General features: G+C 68.0%; 2 protein-coding genes across 2 annotated transcripts; one reads left to right on the top strand and one right to left on the bottom strand.

The window, feature by feature from the left end:
* Window positions 1–6,057: 6,057 nt before the first annotated feature.
* On the bottom strand, window positions 6,058–9,137 carry LOC142074124 (uncharacterized). Its single transcript, XM_075134571.1, has 3 exons — window positions 8,856–9,137; window positions 6,651–8,812; window positions 6,058–6,066 (listed from the first exon to the last, which is right to left on the bottom strand). The coding sequence occupies exons 2-3, from the start codon at window positions 7,803–7,805 to the stop codon at window positions 6,058–6,060; spliced, it is 1,164 nt and encodes a 387-aa protein (XP_074990672.1). The 5' UTR covers window positions 7,806–8,812; window positions 8,856–9,137.
* Window positions 9,138–14,145: 5,008 nt separating this feature from the next.
* ZBTB9 (zinc finger and BTB domain containing 9) lies at window positions 14,146–15,906 on the top strand. The gene has a single exon (XM_075134551.1). It carries the CDS (start codon window positions 14,146–14,148, stop codon window positions 15,904–15,906), a length of 1,761 nt encoding a protein of 586 aa, XP_074990652.1.
* The last annotated feature ends 1,091 nt before the right edge of the window (window positions 15,907–16,997 follow it).

Genomic DNA, 16,997 nt, shown 5'->3' on the forward strand with positions numbered 1-16,997 from the left:
AACCCAAGGGGGCGTATGGGCATCGCTGGGGGGGGGTATTGGGGGGCTATGGGCACCCCAGGAGGGGTATGGGCACCCCTTGGGGGGGTATGGGGGGGCCTATGGGCACCCTAGGGGGGTTATGGGCACCCATGGGGGGTTATTGCAGCCCTGAGGGGGGGTCTGTGGGCACCCTAGGAGGGGATATGGGCACCCATGGGGGGTTATTGCAGCCCTGGGGGGGGGTATGGGCACCCCTTGGGGCGGTATGGCGGGGCCTATGGGCACCTTAGGAGGGGATATGGGCACCCATGTGGGGGGTTATTGCAACCCTGGGCGGGTACGGGCACCCATGGGTGGGGTATGGGCAACCCAAGGGGGCATATGGGCATCGCTGGGGGGGGGGTATTGGGGGGCTATGGGCACCCCAGGTGGGGTATGGGCACCCCTTGGGGGGGTATGGGGGGGCCTATGGGCACCCTAGGGGGGTTATGGGCACCCATGGGGGGTTATTGCAGCCCTGAGCGGGGGGTCTGTGGGCACCCTAGGAGGGGATATGGGCACCCATGGGGGGTTATTGCAGCCCTGGGGGGGATATGGGCACCCCTTGGGGGGGTATGGGGGGGCCTATGGGCACCCTAGAAGGGGATATGGGCACCCATGGGGGGTTATTGCAGCCCTGGGGGGGATATGGGCACCCCTTGGGGGGGTATGGGGGGGCCTATGGGCACCCTAGAAGGGGATATGGGCACCCATGGGGGGTTATTGCAGCCCTGGGCGGGTACGGGCACCCATGGGTGGGGTATGGGCAACACAGGGGGGCGTATGGGCATCGCTGGGGGGGGGGTATTGGGGGTCTATGGGCACCCCAGGTGGGGTATGGGCACCCCTTGGGGGGGGTATGGGGGGGCCTATGGGCACCCTAGGGGGGTTATGGGCACCCATGGGGGGTTATTGCAGCCCTGAGGGGGGGGGGTCTGTGGGCACCCTAGGAGGGGATATGGGCACCCATGGGGGGTTATTGCAGCCCTGGGGGGGATATGGGCACCCCTTGGGGGGGTATGGGGGGGCCTATGGGCACCCTAGAAGGGGATATGGGCACCCATGGGGGGTTATTGCAGCCCTGGGGGGGATATGGGCACCCCTTGGGGGGGTATGGGGGGGCCTATGGGCACCCTAGGGGGGTTATGGGCACCCATGGGGGGTTATTGCAGCCCTGGGCGGGTACGGGCACCCATGGGTGGGGTATGGGCAACCCAAGGGGGCGTATGGGCATCGCTGGGGGGGGGTATTGGGGGGCTATGGGCACCCCAGGTGGGGTATGGGCACCCCTTGGGGGGGGGTATGGGGGGGCCTATGGGCACCCTAGGGGGGTTATGGGCACCCATGGGGGGTTATTGCAGCCCTGAGCGGGGGGTCTGTGGGCACCCTAGGAGGGGATATGGGCACCCATGGGGGGTTATTGCAGCCCTGGGGGGGGGTATGGGCACCCCTTGGGGGGGTGTGGGGGGGCCTATGGGCACCCTAGAAGGGGATATGGGCACCCATGGGGGGGTATTGCAGCCCTGAGGGGGTATGGGCACCCCTTGCAGGGAGATATGGGGGGGCCTATGGGCACCCTAGAAGGGGATATGGGCACCCATGGGGGGGTTATTGCAGCCCTGGGCAGGTACGGGCACCCATGGGTGGGGTATGGGCAACCCAAGGGGGTGTATGGGCATCGCTGGGGGGGGGGGTATTGGGGGTCTATGGGCACCCCAGGTGGGGTATGGGCACCCTTGGGGGGGTATGGGCACCCTTTGCGGGGGGGTATGGGCACCCTTTGGGGGGGGTATGGGGGAGCCTATGGGCACCCTAGGGGGGTTATGGGCACCCATGGGGGGTTATTGCAGCCCTGAGGGGGGTGTCTGGGCACCTTGGGGGGGGACTATGGGCACCCTTTGGGGGTGTTGGGGTGGGGGCCTATGGGCACCCTAGGGGGGTTATGGGCACCCATGAGGGGGTTATTGCAACCCTGGGTGGGGTGATGGGCACCCCTTGGGGGGGCTATCGGCACCCATGGGTGGGGATATGGGCACCCATGGGTGGGGGTATGGGAACCCTTTGGGGGTATTGGGGTGGGTGTCTATGGGCATCCCTAAAGGGGCGTATGGGCACCCATAGGGGGTTATTGGCATCCCTGGGGGGGGTATGAGCACCCATGGAGGGTTTGGGCACCCATAGGGGGTTATTGGCATCCCTGGAGGGGGGGGGGGTATGGGCACCCACTGTGGGGGGGAGGTTTGCGCACCCCTGGGGGGTTATGGGCACCCATGGGTGGGATATGGGCACCCATGTGCGTATTGGGCATCTCTGGGCAGCCCTAGGTGGGGGGGTATGGGCACCCTGGGGGGGGTATTGGGGGGGTCTATAGGCATCCCTGGGGGGCGGGGATTGGGGGTACTGGCATCCCTGGTGGGTACTGGGGGGGGGTATACGCACCCCTGGGGGGGCTACTGCGGGGTTTGGGCACCCGTGGGGGGGGGATTGGTACCCCTGGGGGGGGGGGGTTGGTGACCTATGGCGGGGGCTATGGTCACCTATGGGGGATGTAGGGGGACAGGGCCATCCCTAGAGGGGACATGGGGATGCCTGGGGGGGGGGGGGACATGGTGGCGCCTGGGGGGGGGTATGGTCACCCCTGGGGAGGGGGGCACAAGGGGACAGAGCCATCTCTGGGGGGGGACATGGGGACCCTGGGGGGGGGGGCAACATGGGCACCCATAGGAGGGATGTGAGGGGGCGAGGGCCCCCCTGGGGGGGACATAGGGACCCCAGGGGGGACACAGCCACCCCTGGGGGGGGACAGGGCCACCCCCAGTGGGGACCTGGTGACCCACAGGGGGATGTGGGGGGGGCAGGGCCACCCCCAAGGGGGACATGGTCACCCCTGGAGGGGGGACAGGGCCATCCCCAGTGGGGACAAGGCCACCTCTGGGGGGGACATGGGGACCCCTCTGGGGGACAGGGCCACTCCCAGGGGTACACAGTCACCCCTGGGGGGGACAGAGCCACCCCTGGGGGGACACGGTCACCCCTACGGGGGGGTCAGGGCCACCCCAGGGGGGACAAAATGACCCCCAGGGGAGCACAGAACCAGCCCCAGTGGGGACAGGGCCACCCCTGGGGGGGCAAAGTGACCCCCAGGGGGGACATGGCCACCCCTGGGGGGGCCCAGAGCCACCCCAGGTGGGGACAGGGCCACCCCTGGGGGGACACGGTCACCCCCAGGGGGGACAGGGCCACCTCCAGGGAGGACACTTGAGGGACATGGGGGGGGGGGTGTGACAAAGCCACACACAACCCCCCCCCCGTCCCCCCCCAGCCTAGGGACAGGGCCACCAGTGTGTCCCCAAGGCCACCTTCCCCCCCCCCCCGCCAAGTGACGGAGCCGGTGACGGACCCCCTCCTTGGGTTGGGGTCACCCCCAGCCACCTCAGGGCCACCTCTCTGCCTCCCAAAGGCCACCACAGGGACACGGCGTGTCCCCAAGTCCCCCCCCCCCGACCGCCCCCCCCCCCGCCCCCCGTGGGGACAAGCGTGTCCCCCCCGCGGTGGCCCTGACCCCCGTGTCTCTCTTCGTCCTAGCTGTCCGTCAGGTAGCGCGGGCCAGCCCTGCCATTGTCACGGGACCCTCGGCCTCCGGTGACACGCCAGGTGGGTCCTCCCGTCCCCGTCCCCGTCCCCATCCCCCCCTCCCCCTAGGTAGTGCCCAGGGGACATTGGGGAACCCTTGGGGACGTGATGCTGGGGTGTCCCTGTGTCCCTCAGGGTCCCTGGGAACCCTTGGGGACACGGATCCAGGGTGTCCCCAAGACCCTCTTGTGTCCCCATGTCCCACAGGGACACTGGGAACCCTTGGGGACACGGATCCAGGGTGTCCCCAAGACCCTCTTGTGTCCCCTTGTCCCTCAGGGACACTGGGAACCCTTGGGGACACGGATCCAGGGTGTCCCCAAGACCCTCTTGTGTCCCCATGTCCCTCAGGGACACTGGGAACCCTTGGGGACACGGATCCAGGGTGTCCCCAAGACCCTCTTGTGGCCCCATGTCCCACAGGGACACTGGGAACCCTTGGGGACACGGATCCAGGGTGTCCCCAAGACCCTCTTGTGTCCCCATGTCCCTCAGGGACACTGGGAACCCTTGGGGACACGGATCCAGGGTGTCCCCAAGACCCTCTTGTGTCCCCATGTCCCTCAGGGACACTGGGAACCCTTGGGGACATGGATCCAGGGTGTCCCCTGTTCCCTCTTGTGGCCCCATGTCCCCCGGGGACACTGGGAACCCTTGGGGACACGGATCCAGGGTGTCCCCAAGACCCTCTTGTGTCCCCATGTCCCACAGGGACACTGGGAACCCTTGGGGACACAGATCCAGGATGTCCCCAAGACCCTCTTGTGTCCCCATGTCCCCCGGGGACACTGGGAACCCTTGGGGACACGGATCCAGGTGTCCCCTTGTTCCTTTTATGTCCCCCAGGGACACTGGGAACCCTTAGCGACATGGATCCAGGATGTCCCCATGTCCCTCTTGTGTCCCCAGGTCACCCCCAAGGACATTGGGGACCCTTGGGGACATGGATCCAGGTGTCCCCTTGTTCCTTTTATGTCCCCCAGGGACACTGGGAACCCTTAGGGACATGGATCCAGCGTGTCCCCATGTCCCTCTTGTGTCCCTGTCTCCCCCTGGGGACACGTCCCCCAGGTGTCCCCATGTCCCTTCTGTGTCCTGGCAGGACCTTGTCCCCTCCCCAGCATCCCCCATCCCGATCCGTCCCAGGGGATGCGGATTTGGGATGTCCCCACGTCCCTCCCCTGTCCCACACCCCCCCGGTACCCCTGTGACACGGATCCAGGGTGTCCCTGTCCCTCCTGTGTCGTGACCAGGACATGCCACGGGGACGTCCTTGTCCCCTCCTGGTGTCCTTTGTCTCTTGTGCATCTTGGGGGACATGGATCCGGAGTGTCCCCATGTCCCTCATGTGTCCCCATGTCCCCCAGGGACACTGGGAACCCTTGGGGACATGGATCCGGAGTGTCCCCATGTCCCTCATGTGTCCCCATGTCCCCCAGGGACACTGGGAACCCTTGGGGACATGGACCTTGGGTGTCCCCATGTCCCTTCTGTGTTCCCATGTCCCTCCTGTGTCCCCATGACCCCTTGGGGACATGGATCCAGGGTGTCCCCATGTCCCTTGGGACACCAGGGAGTCTTTGGGGTCATGGATCTGAGCTGTCCCCATGTCCTCAGGGACACTGGGAACCCTTGGGGACATGGAACTGGGGTGTCCCCATGCCCCTTCTGTGTCCCCTTGGGACACTGGGAACCCTTGGGGACATGGATCCAGGTGTCCCCATGCCCCTCTTGTGTCCCCATGTCCCTCAGGGACACTGGGAACCCTTGGGGACATGGATCCAGGATGTCCCCATGCCCCTCTTGTGTCCCCATGTCCCTCAGGGACACTGGGAACCCTTGGGGACACGGATCCAGGGTGTCCCCAAGACCCTCTTGTGTCGCAATGTCCCCCAGGGACCCTGGGAACCCTTGGGGACATGGATCCAGATGTCCCCATGTCTCTCCTATGTCCCCATGTCCCTCAGGGACACTGGGAACCCTTGGGGACATGGACCTTGGGTGTCCCCATGTCCCTCAGGGACACTGGGAACCCTTGGGGACATGGACCTTGGGTGTCCCCATGTCCCTCAGGGACACTGGGAACCCTTGGGGACATGGATCCAGATGTCCCCATGTCCCTCCTGTGTCCCCATGTCCCCCTTAGGGACATGGATCTGGGGTGTCCCCATGTCCCCTTGGGGCCACCAAGGAGCCCTTGGGGACACGGCTCTGGGCTGTCCCTGTCCTGCTTATGTCCCCCGTGGGGGTGACAACAGTGGGGACAACAGTGTCACCGTCCCCTCTGGGGGTGGCCGGGGTATGGGTGGGGGTGAGGGGGCCACCCACCGTCCCCCAGCGCTGGTGCCCGCCGTCACCCGCCTCGTCTCCATCCTCGTGTCTCGTGTCCGTCCCCATCTCACCTCACCCGGGCTGGGGGGACAGGGGACAGGGGGGGGGGACGGGGAGGTGACACGCGCGTCCCTGTGCCATGTCCTGTCCGGGGTGGGGGATGGGATGGGGACATTTTGGGGTGGGGGGGGGGGGGGGTCCTACCAGCGCCGGAGGGTCCCACCGAGCCACCGCAGGTGAGTGCTGCGCCGCGTCGGGGGGGGGTGGGTGTGGGTGGGGTGGGGGTGGCACAGGGTGGGGGTGGGGGTGGCTTGGGGGAGACTTGATTTTTTGAGTGGGAGGGGGGACGGGGACGGGGGGGGTGAATGAGCCCCCTCGGTGCCTTGCAGGAGAGGCAGCTTTCCGCCGTGGGTGCAGCAGACCCGGGTGTGAGCTGGGCCGGGGGGGTCCCCGCGCGGCCCCCGCCTCCGCCCCCGCCACCCCCGATCACGGCCAACGGCGAGCTGCGCGGCCCCGCTGCTGAGCACTAGCCCCCGCCCCGGGGGTCACCGGGACCCCCCCCAACCCCCCGCCCCGGGGCTGGCGGCGGCCCCCGGTGACCCCCGGGGAAGAGGAGGCGGAGGGGGAGGGGGGGGGGGGGGAAGCAAGAAGGGGGTGAAGGACACCCCTCCCCTCCCTGGCCTCGTGCGCCACGGGGAAAGCCCTGGTGCGAGGGGAAGCCTCGTGTGAGGGCGGCTCGTGCGAGGGCTCCTTCCTCGTGCGAGGGTGCCTCGTGCAAGGGCTCCCCGTGCAAGGGCTCCCCGTGCAAGGGCTCCTCGTGCAACAGGAGCAGGGCGGCCTCGTGCAAGGGCTCCCCGTGCAAGGGCTCCCCGTGCAAGAAGGAGCAGGGCGGCCTCGTGCAAGGGCTCCCCGTGCAAGGGCTCCCCGTGCAAGAAGGAGCAGGGCGGCCTCGTGCAAGGGCTCCCCGTGCAAGGGCTCCCCGTGCAAGGGCTCCTCGTGCAACAGGAGCAGGGCGGCCTCGTGCAAGGGCTCCCCGTGCAAGGGCTCCCCGTGCAAGAAGGAGCAGGGCGGCCTCGTGCAAGGGCTCCCCGTGCAAGGGCTCCTCGTGCAAGAAGGAGCAGGGCGGCCTCGTGCAAGGGCTCCCCGTGCAAGGGCTCCCCGTGCAAGGGCTCCTCGTGCAACAGGAGCAGGGCGGCCTCGTGCAAGGGCTCCCCGTGCAAGAAGGAGCAGGGCGGCCTCGTGCAAGAGCTCCTCGTGCAAGAGCTCCTCGTGCAACAGAAGTGGGGAGGCCTCATGCGACGGCGCCTCGTGCAAGGGCTCCTCGTGCAACAGGAGCAGGGCGGCCTCGTGCAAGGGCTTTTCACGCACCGGCTCCTCGTGCAACAGGGCAAGGGCTCCTCGTGCAACGGGAGCAGGGAGGCCTCGTGCAAGGGCGCCTTGGGCACCAGCACCTCGTGCAACGGGAGCAGGGAGGCCTTGTGTGACGGCTCCTCGTGCAACGGCTCCTCGTGCAACGGCATCTCAGGCAAGGGGAGCAGGGAGGCCTCGTGCAACAGCTCCTCGTGCGATGGGAACAAGGCGGCCTCGTGCAACGGCTCCTCGTGCACCGGGACGGGGGCGGCCTCGTGCGTTAGCTCCTCGTGCATCGGGTCCTTGTGCAATGGGGGCGGGGAGGCAACAGCTCCTTGTGCACCGGGACTGGGGCGACCTTGTGCACCGGGAGCGGGACGGCCTCGTGCACCGGGACTGGGCTGGCCTCGTGCACCGGCTCCTCGTGCACCAGGATCAGGCCAGGCCTCGTGCACCGGCTCCTCGTGCATCGGGACCGGGGCAGCCTCGTGCAGCGAGACTCGGGGGGGGTGTGTGTGTGGGGGGGGGGGGTGGGGGGGACCTCGTGCATCAGGATCACGGTGGCCTCGTGCAACGGGATCGGGGCGGCCTCGTGCAACGGCTTCTTGTGCTCCAGGACCGGGCGTCCCTCGTGCATCACCTCCCCGTGCACCAGGACCAGGCCAGCCCCCCTCCGCCGACACCCCCCACCCCCCCACCCCCTCCTTCCCCCCTCACTTTTTCCTCGTGCATCACCCTCCTTGCACCAGGCCCGGACCTTCCCCTCGTGCATCAGCTCCTCGTGCATCACCAACCCCTCGTGCACCAGCCTCCCCCGCGCACCAGGCCCGGACCTTCCCCTCGTGCATCAAATCACCACGCACCGAGCAGCCCTCGTGCGTCGCCTCCCCGTGCACCGGGACCGGACCTTCCTCGTGCATCGCCTTCCTCGTGCATCGCCTCCCTCGTGCATCGCCTCCCTCGTGCATCACGTTTTTTTCTCCGCCCCCCCACCCGCGTGCACCAGCCTTCCTCGTGCAACGGGACCGGACCTTCCTCGTGCATCATCTTCCTCGTGCATCGCCTCCCTCGTGCATCGCCTTCCTCGTGCATCGCCTCCCACGTGCACCAGGACCGGAGCTCCCCGTGCGACACCTCCCCGTGCGGCAGCACCCCCGGACCCCCTGCACCACGTCGGGGACCCCCCCCCCTTTTTTTTTTTTTCTCTTTTCCCCCCTTCTCTCCTCCTCGTGCATCGTCTCTCGTGCATCGCACCCCCACACACGCCCCGTGCACCAGGAGGTGCAGGACCCCCCCCCCCCGCGCGTCCAGCTCCGCCGTGCAACAGCCTCACCGGGCACCGCGACCGGGGTGTCACCGTGACCGGGGTGTCACCGTGACTGGGGTGTCCCCGTGCACCAGGACCGGGGTGTCACCGTGCATCGGGAGGGGGGGGTGTCATCGTACACCAGGACCGGGGTGTCCCCGTGCACCAGGACTGGGGTGTCCACGTGCGATGGCATCGGGGTGTCCCCGTGCACCAGGACTGGGGTGTCCCCGTGCGGTGGCATCGGGGTGTCCCCGTGCACCGTCCTCTGCTCCCCACCTCCTCGTGCCCCGCGATGGGGCCACCTCGTGCATCGCATCCCCCCTCCCCGCCATGTGCCACCGGGCCCAGCCTCACACCCCCAGCACCGGGGAGCTGTGCACTGGGACACCGCCCCCCCGTGCACTGGGACCCCCCTCCGTACATCGGGACCCCCCCCCTCTGTGTACCGGGACCCCCCATTCACCAGGATCCCCCCACACACATTCACTGCTCCCCCTCCCCACCCCCGTGCATCGGAACCCCCCCATTCACCACGACCCCCCCCAAATGCACCGGTTCCCCCCCCAAATGCACCGAGACCTCCATTCACCCGGTCCCCCCAATGCACCGGGACCCCCCCCCCAATGCACCGGGACCCCCATTCACCGGGTCCCCCCAACGCACCAGGACCCCCCCAAATGCACCGGGACTCCCCTGTGCACCGGGACCCCCCCCTCCCCCACTGCACCGGGACACCCCCCCCCCGGCGCCTTCCCCCCCGCCCCCCGCACCAGGCCCCCTCCCCGCTTCACCGGCCCCCCCGTTCAGCGGCCCCCGGTGCCCCCGGTGCCCCGGCCCGGGCCCGCCGCAGCCCCGACAATCCGCCGCCCGCGGGCGGCCCCAGGGCGGGTCTGGGCTGGCTCCAACCCCCGCCGGGGCCGCCGCTGCCCGCGGAGCCTTTAATAAACTCGGATCGGTCTTGTAGCCCCGCCTCCCGGGGGCGGGGCCGGGAAGGGTGGGGCGGGGCCGGGAAGGGGGCCGGGGCCGGGAAGGGTGGGGCGGGGCCGGGAAGGGGGGGCGGGGCCGGGAAGGGTGGGGCGGGGCCGGGAAGAGGGGGCGGGGCCGGGAAGGGTGGGGCGGGGCCGGGAAGGGGGGCGGGGCCGGGAGGGGGGGCGGGGCCGGGAAGGGGGCTGGGGCCGGGAAGGGGGGCGGGGCCGGGAAGGGTGGGGCGGGGCCGGGAAGGGAGTCGAGCCCGGGAAGGGTGGGGCGGGGCCGGGAATGGGGGGCGGGGCCGGGAAGGGGGGCGGGGCCGGGAAGGGTGGGGCGGGGCCGGGAAGGGGGGCGGGGCCGGGAGGGGTGGGGCGGGGCCGGGAAGGGGGGCGGGGCTGGGATTGGGAGGTGGGGCTGGGATTGGGAGGGGGGGCGCGGCCGGGGTAGCCAATCGTGGTGCGATCTGCGAGGGGGCGGAGTTGAGATGGAGGTGATTGGCGGGGTTCCCCGGGGGTGGGAGGGAGCCGGGGGGGGTGAGGGGGCGGGGCTTACCTGGGATGGGGGTGGGGGTTAGGAGGGGCGTGGCTTCCCCTGGTGGGGCAGGGCTTGGCAAAGGCGAGGCTTGAGAAGGGGCGGGGGGATCAGGGGCGGGGCTTAGGAGGGGCGGGGCTTCCCGGGGTAGGGCAGGTATGAACAAAGGGAAGGCTTGGAGGGGGTGGGAAGGGGCGGGGCTTCCTTGGGGTTCGGGGGAGGTGGGGCTTAGGAGGGGCCGGGGGATTGGGAGGGGGTGTAGCTGCGTGGGGGGCGGGGCCGGCTGGGGTGCGGAGGGGCGTGGCTTGGGGGCGGGGTTTCCCAGGGTGGGGCAGGGTTTAGCCGAAGCAAGGTTTGGGGAGGGGGTGGGGCTGCCCGGGGTTGGGCGGGGCTTAGGAGGGACGGGGCTGCCGGGCTCAGAGGAGGTGGGGCTTGGAAGGGGCGGGGCTTCCAGGGGTTTAGGATAACTTGGGAGGGGGCGGGGGCCCTGTCTGTTTGGGCTGGGCGGAGCTTGGGAGTAGGCGGGGCTTCCTGCAGCTCGGAGGGGGCGGGGCTTGGGAGGCAGCACAAAGACAGGCGCTTCGCTGGGGGGGGCGGGGCTGCGGAAAGGCTCGGCGGGGGCGGGGCTTCCCCGGGCACGTCACCGCTCTACCCGCGGGGGTTCGGGATGGGTGGGCAAGGGGGCGGGGCTTCCCGGGGACGTCACCGCTCGGAGGCGCCGGCGGCCGGGGGTGAGCGCGGGGCGCGCGGTCACGTGACGGGAGCGGGGGTGCGGGGGGGGGGGGGGTCCCGGGGGGGGTCCCGGGGGTGCGGGGGGATCCCGGGGGGGTCCCCGGGGGGTCCCGGGCCGTGGGGTGGCGATGGGGCGAACCGGGGGGGGGGGGAGCCAGGAGGGGGGGGGGAGGGCCGGTGGGGGGCAGCGGGGCGGCCCCGGGGCTATAGGACCCCCCCACCGGGGCAAAGGGGCACCCCGAGGAGCAGGAGAGGGGCCCGTGGGGCAACAGGGCACCCCACGGGGCTACAGGGTGTCCGAGGGGGAGGCAACGGGCACCCCAAGGGGCAACGGGGCACCCCAAGGGGTAGGAGAGAAGCCAGTCCGGCAACAGGGCACCCCATGGGGCAACAGGGCATCCCATGGGGCAACACGGCACCCCATGGGTCAGTAGAACGTTCAGTTGGGCAACAGGGCACCCAAGAGGGCAACAGGGCACCCGAGGGGGCAACAGGGCACCCGAGGGGGCAGTAGAAGAGTTCACGGGGCAACAGGGCACCCAAGGGGGCAACAGGGCACCCCATGGGGCAGTAGAACAGGTCATGGGGCAGCAGGGCACCCAAGGGGGCAACAGGGCACCCCATGGGGCAACACGGCACCCCATGGGTCAGTAGAACGTTCAGTTGGGCAACAGGGTGTCTGAGGGGGCAACAGGGCACCCGAGGGGGCAACAGGGCACCCCATGGGGCAGTAGAACAGGTCATGGGGCAGCAGGGCACCCAAGGGGTCAACAGGGCACCCCATGGGGCAGTAGAACAGGTCATGGGGCAGCAGGGCACCCAAGGGGTCAACAGGGCACCCCATGGGTCAGTAGAACAGGTCATGGGGCAACAGGGCACCCAAGGGGGCAACCGGGCACCCCATGGGGCAGTAGAACAGGTCATGGGGCTACAGGGCACCCAAGGGGGCAACAGGGCACCCCATGGGGCAGTAGAACAGGTCATGGGGCAACAGAGCACCCAAGGGGGCAACAGGGCACCCCACGGGGCTACAGGGTGTCCGAGGGGGAGGCAACGGGCACCCCAAGGGGTAGGAGAGAAGCCAGTCCGGCAACAGGGCACCCCATGGGGCAACAGGACACCCTATGGGGTCCTAAAGAACCCCACGGGGCAACAGGGCACCCAAGGGGGCAACAGGGCACCCAAGGGGGCTTAAAGCACCCTATGGGCTACTAGAACATTCAGTTGGGCAACAAGGTGTCTGAGGGGGCAACAGGGCACTGCCATGGGCCAGTAGAACAGTTCATGGGGCAACAGGGCACCCAAGGGGTCAGTAGAATGTTCATTGGGCAACTGGGCACCTGAGGGGTCAACAGGGCACCCCATGGGGCAACAGGGCACCCCATGGGTCAGTAGAACGTTCAGTTGGGCAACAGGGCACCCAAGAGGGCAACAGGACACCCCATGGGTCAGTAGAACAGGTCATGGGGCAACAGGGCACCCAAGGGGGCAACAGGGCACCCCATGGGGCAGTAGAACAGGTCATGGGGCAACAGGGCACCCAAGGGGGCAACAGGGCACCCCGTGGGCCAGTAGAACAGGTCATGGGGCAACAGGGCACCCAAGGGGGCAACAGGGCACCCCATGGGGCAGTAGAACAGGTCATGGGGCTACAGGGCACCCAAGGGGGCAACAGGGCACCCCATGGGTCAGTAGAACGTTCGGTTGGGCAACAGGGCACCCGAGGGGGCAACAGGGCACCCCATGGGGCAGTAGAAGAGGTCATGGGGCAGCAGGGCACCCAAGGGGGCAACAGGGCACCCCATGGGGCAGTAGAACAGGTCATGGGGCAACAGGGCACCCGAGGGGGCAACAGGGCACCCCATGGGGCAACACGGCACCCCATGGGTCAGTAGAACGTTCAGTTGGGCAACAGGGTGTCTGAGGGGGCAACAGGGCACCCGAGGGGGCAACAGGGCACCCCATGGGTCAGTAGAACAGGTCATGGGGTAACAGGGCACCCAAGGGGGCAACAGGGCACCCCATGGGGCAGTAGAACAGGTCATGGGGCAGCAGGGCACCCAAGGGGGCAACAGGGCACCCCATGGGGCAGTAGAACAGGTCATGGGGCAGCAGGGCACCCAAGGGGGCAACAGGGCACCCCATGGGGCAGTAGAACAGGTCATGGGGCAGCAGGGCACCCAGGGGGCAACAGGGCACCCCATGGGGCAGTAGAACAGGTCATGGGGCTACAGGGCACCCGAGGGGGCAACAGGGCACCCCATGGGGCAGTAGAACAGGTCATGGGGCAACAGGGCACCCCATGGGGCAGTAGAACAGGTCATGGGGCTACAGGGCACCCAAGGGGGCAACAGGCCACCCCATGGGGCAGTAGAACAGGTCATGGGGCTACAGGGCACCCGAGGGGGCAACAGGGCACCCCATGGGGCAGTAGAACAGGTCATGGGGCAACAGGGCACCCGAGGGGGCAACAGGGCACCCCGTAGGGCAGTAGAACAGGTCATGGGGCAACAGGGCACCCAAGGGGGCAACAGGGCACCCCATGGGGCAGTAGAACAGGTCATGGGGCTACAGGGCACCCGAGGGGGCAACAGGGCACCCCATGGGGCAGTAGAACAGGTCATGGGGCTACAGGGCACCCGAGGGGGCAACAGGGCACCCCATGGGGCAGTAGAACAGGTCATGGGGCTACAGGGCACCCGAGGGGGCAACAGGGCACCCCATGGGGCAGTAGAACAGGTCATGGGGCAACAGGGCACCCCATGGGGCAGTAGAACAGGTCATGGGGCAACAGGGCACCCCATGGGGCAGTAGAACAGGTCATGGGGCTACAGGGCACCCAAGGGGGCAACAGGCCACCCCATGGGGCAGTAGAACAGGTCATGGGGCTACAGGGCACCCGAGGGGGCAACAGGGCACCCCATGGGGCAGTAGAACAGGTCATGGGGCAACAGGGCACCCGAGGGGGCAACAGGGCACCCCGTAGGGCAGTAGAACAGGTCATGGGGCAACAGGGCACCCAAGGGGGCAACAGGGCACCCCATGGGGCAGTAGAACAGGTCATGGGGCTACAGGGCACCCAAGGGGGCAACAGGGCACCCCATGGGGCAGTAGAACAGGTCATGGGGCTACAGGGCACCCGAGGGGGCAACAGGGCACCCTATGGGGCAGTAGAAGAGTTCATGGGGCAACAGGGCACCCAAGGGGGCAACCGGGCGCCCCCCGCCCCGCGTGACAGACCTGTCCCCGCAGGTTCGTGGCGGGGGAAGATGGCGGCGGAGGGGGGCCGGGTGCAGATCTCCTTCCCCCAGCACGCGGCGGCTCTGCTGGATTCCCTCAACCGCTTACGGCTGGAGGGGAAGTTCTGCGACGTGGCCGTCCACGTGGGTGGCCGGATCTTCCCCGCCCACAAGAGCGTCCTGGCCGCCGCGTCCCCCTTCTTCCACGACAAACTGTTGCTGCAGGATGGGGGGCGCTTGCTGCTGCCCCCCGCTATCGACCCCGACGCCTTTGAGGGGCTCCTGCACCTCATCTACTCGGGGCGTTTGACGTTGCTGTTGGAGGCCCTGCCCGGTCATCTTTTGGTGGCTAGCGGTCTCCAGATGTGGCACGTGGTGGATCAGTGCTCGGAGATCTTGAGGGAGTTGGAGGGTGGGGCGTGCCGGTGGGCTGGGCGGGGCAGTGAGGTGACATCGTCATCAAGCGGTCGCGGCGGTGAGGCTTCATCATCATGGATTAACCGTGGTGGTGATGGGTCTTCATGTATCACCCATGGTGGAGATGGGTCTTCATCATCGTCCTGGACCACCCGTGGTGGAGATGGGTCTTCGTGTACCACCCACGGTGGAGATGGAGCATCATCGTGGACCACCCGTGGTGATGGGTCTTCATGTAGCACCCATGGTGGAGATGGAGGATCATCCTGGACCACCCGTGGTGGAGATGGGTCGTCATGTCCCACCCGCGGTGGTGACGGAGCGTCATCATGGCCCACCCGCGGTGGCGATGGGTCTTCATCATCCTCGTGGACCACACGTGGTGGTGACGGCTCATCGTGTCCCACCCGCGGTGGTGACGGAGGATCCTCGTGGTCCACCCGTGGTGGTGATGGATCTTCATCGTCATCATCATCATGGCCTGTGCGTGGTGGTGACGGCTCTTCATGGGCCACCCGCGGCAGTGACACGGTGACACCATCTTTCACCAAGGAGGGGGGCGAGGAGGTCCTCAAAATCCGCGTGGCCGCCGACGTGGCGCCAGCAGCGACGTCATCCCTGAGCTCCCTCCTGAAGGACGCCGGCGAGGAGGTCCTCAAGATCTGCGTGGAGGAGGAAGAGGAAGAAGAAGAAGAGGAAGAGGAAGAAGGCGGCCACCGCCGCCGCCACCGCCCTACCGACGCCCTCCAGATCGTGCTGGAGGAGGACGAAGAGGAAGACGGGGCACCCGGAGACACCCACGAACCCCCCAAGATCTTCTACATCAAGCAGGAGGCGGGCGACGCCGCCGCCGTTGAGGACCTCCTGCCGACGGGGGAATTGGCGGGCGGTTTCGTGCCGGCGGAGGTGAGCTACGTCATCCCGGCGGGCGGTAACGGGACGACGGTAACAACCGGCGGGACGATGGTGACAACAGGCGGGGCGGCCATCTTTCCGCAACCATCTTGGAAACCGGTAGATCTTCACGGAAATGAAATCCTAGGTCGAGGTCAAGCTCTCCACGCCCCGGTAAAATTAGGAGCGGCTCCCGACGGGAAACGTTTCGGTTGTTTGTGCGGTAAAAGATTTGCCGTTAAACCCAAAAGGGATCGGCACATCATGTTGACCTTCAGCTTGCGACCTTTCGCCTGCGCCGCCTGTCACAAGCGTTTCAAGCTCAAACATCATTTGACGGAACACATGAAGACCCACGACGGGGCCGGGCGGGCTTGCGAACGCTGCGGGCGCCGGTTTCGGTTACGGAGCGGTTTGGCAAAACATCGGCCGCTCTGTCAGGGGCCTCGTTGGGGAGGGGGGTGCTGGGCCTGCGAGTGAAGGGAGGGGGAGGGTAAAAAGCCGGGGGGGGTGGGGGTGGGGAATGGTTTAGGGTCTGGCCCAGTTTAGGGATCTGGGCCTAGTTTAGGGCTCTAGGCCCAGTTTAGGGCTCTGGTCCTAGTTAAGGGCTTTGGTACCAGTTCAGCTCCTGGCCCGGCTTAAGCTCTGGCCCAGATCAGGTCCTGGCCCAGCTTAAGCTCTGTTCCAGTTCAGGCCCTGGCCCTGCTCAGGGCTCTGGCCCCAGCTCAGTTCCCAGCCCAGCTTAGGCTCTGGCCCAGATCAGGTCCTGGCCCAGCTCAGGGCTCTAGGCCCAGCTCACCTGCTGGCCCAGTTCAGGGCTCTAGGCCCAGTTCAGCTCCTGGCCCAGCTTAAGCTCTGGCCCAGATCAGGTCCTGGCCCAGATCAGGGCTCTAAGCCCAGCTCAGCTCCTGGCCCAGCTCAGGACTCTGGCCCCAGTTCAGTTCCCAGCCCAGCTTAGGCTCTGGCCCAGATCAGGACCTGGCCCAGTTGACAGCTCTGTTCCAGTTCACGCCCTGGCCCTGCTCAGGGCTCTAGGCCCAGCTCAGGTCCCAGCCCAGCTCAGGGCTCTGGCTCAGATCAGGTCCCAGCCCAGTTCAGGCCCTGGCCCAGCTCAGCTCCTGGCCCAGTTCAGAGTTCTAGGCTCAGTTCAGGCCCTGACCCAGCTCAGGGCTCTAAGCCCAGCTCCGGTCCCAGCCCAGTTCACGCTCTGGCCCCAGTTTAGGGCTCTAGGCCCTGCTCAGGCTCTGGCCTAGCTCAGGGCTCTAGGTCCCACTCCAGCTCTAGGCCCCGCTCAGGCTCTACGCCCCACTCAGGGCTCTAGGCCCAGCTCAGGCTCTAGGCCCCGCTCCAGCTCTAAGCCCAGCTCCGGCTCTAGGCCCAGCTCCGGCTCTAGGCCCCAGGGCTCTAGGCCCCACTCAGGGCTCTAGGCCCAGCTCAGGCTCTAGGCCCCAGGGCTCTAGGCCCAGCTCCAGCTCTAGGCCCCGCTCAGGCTCTAGGCCCCAGGGCTCTAGGCCCAGCTCCAGCTCTAGGCCCCGCTCAGGCTCTAGGCCCCAGGGCTCTAGGCCCCACTC

Source organism: Calonectris borealis, chromosome 33 (genome assembly GCF_964195595.1).
Source record: "Calonectris borealis chromosome 33, bCalBor7.hap1.2, whole genome shotgun sequence".
Lineage (NCBI taxonomy): Eukaryota > Metazoa > Chordata > Aves > Procellariiformes > Procellariidae > Calonectris > Calonectris borealis.

Coding starts and splice junctions, on each gene's coding strand:
- LOC142074124 (XM_075134571.1), bottom strand. CDS start 7,805: ATGCACGAGGAGCCGGTGCACGAGGCCTGGCCTGATCCTGGTGCACGA.
- ZBTB9 (XM_075134551.1), top strand. CDS start 14,146: ATGGCGGCGGAGGGGGGCCGGGTGCAGATCTCCTTCCCCCAGCACGCG.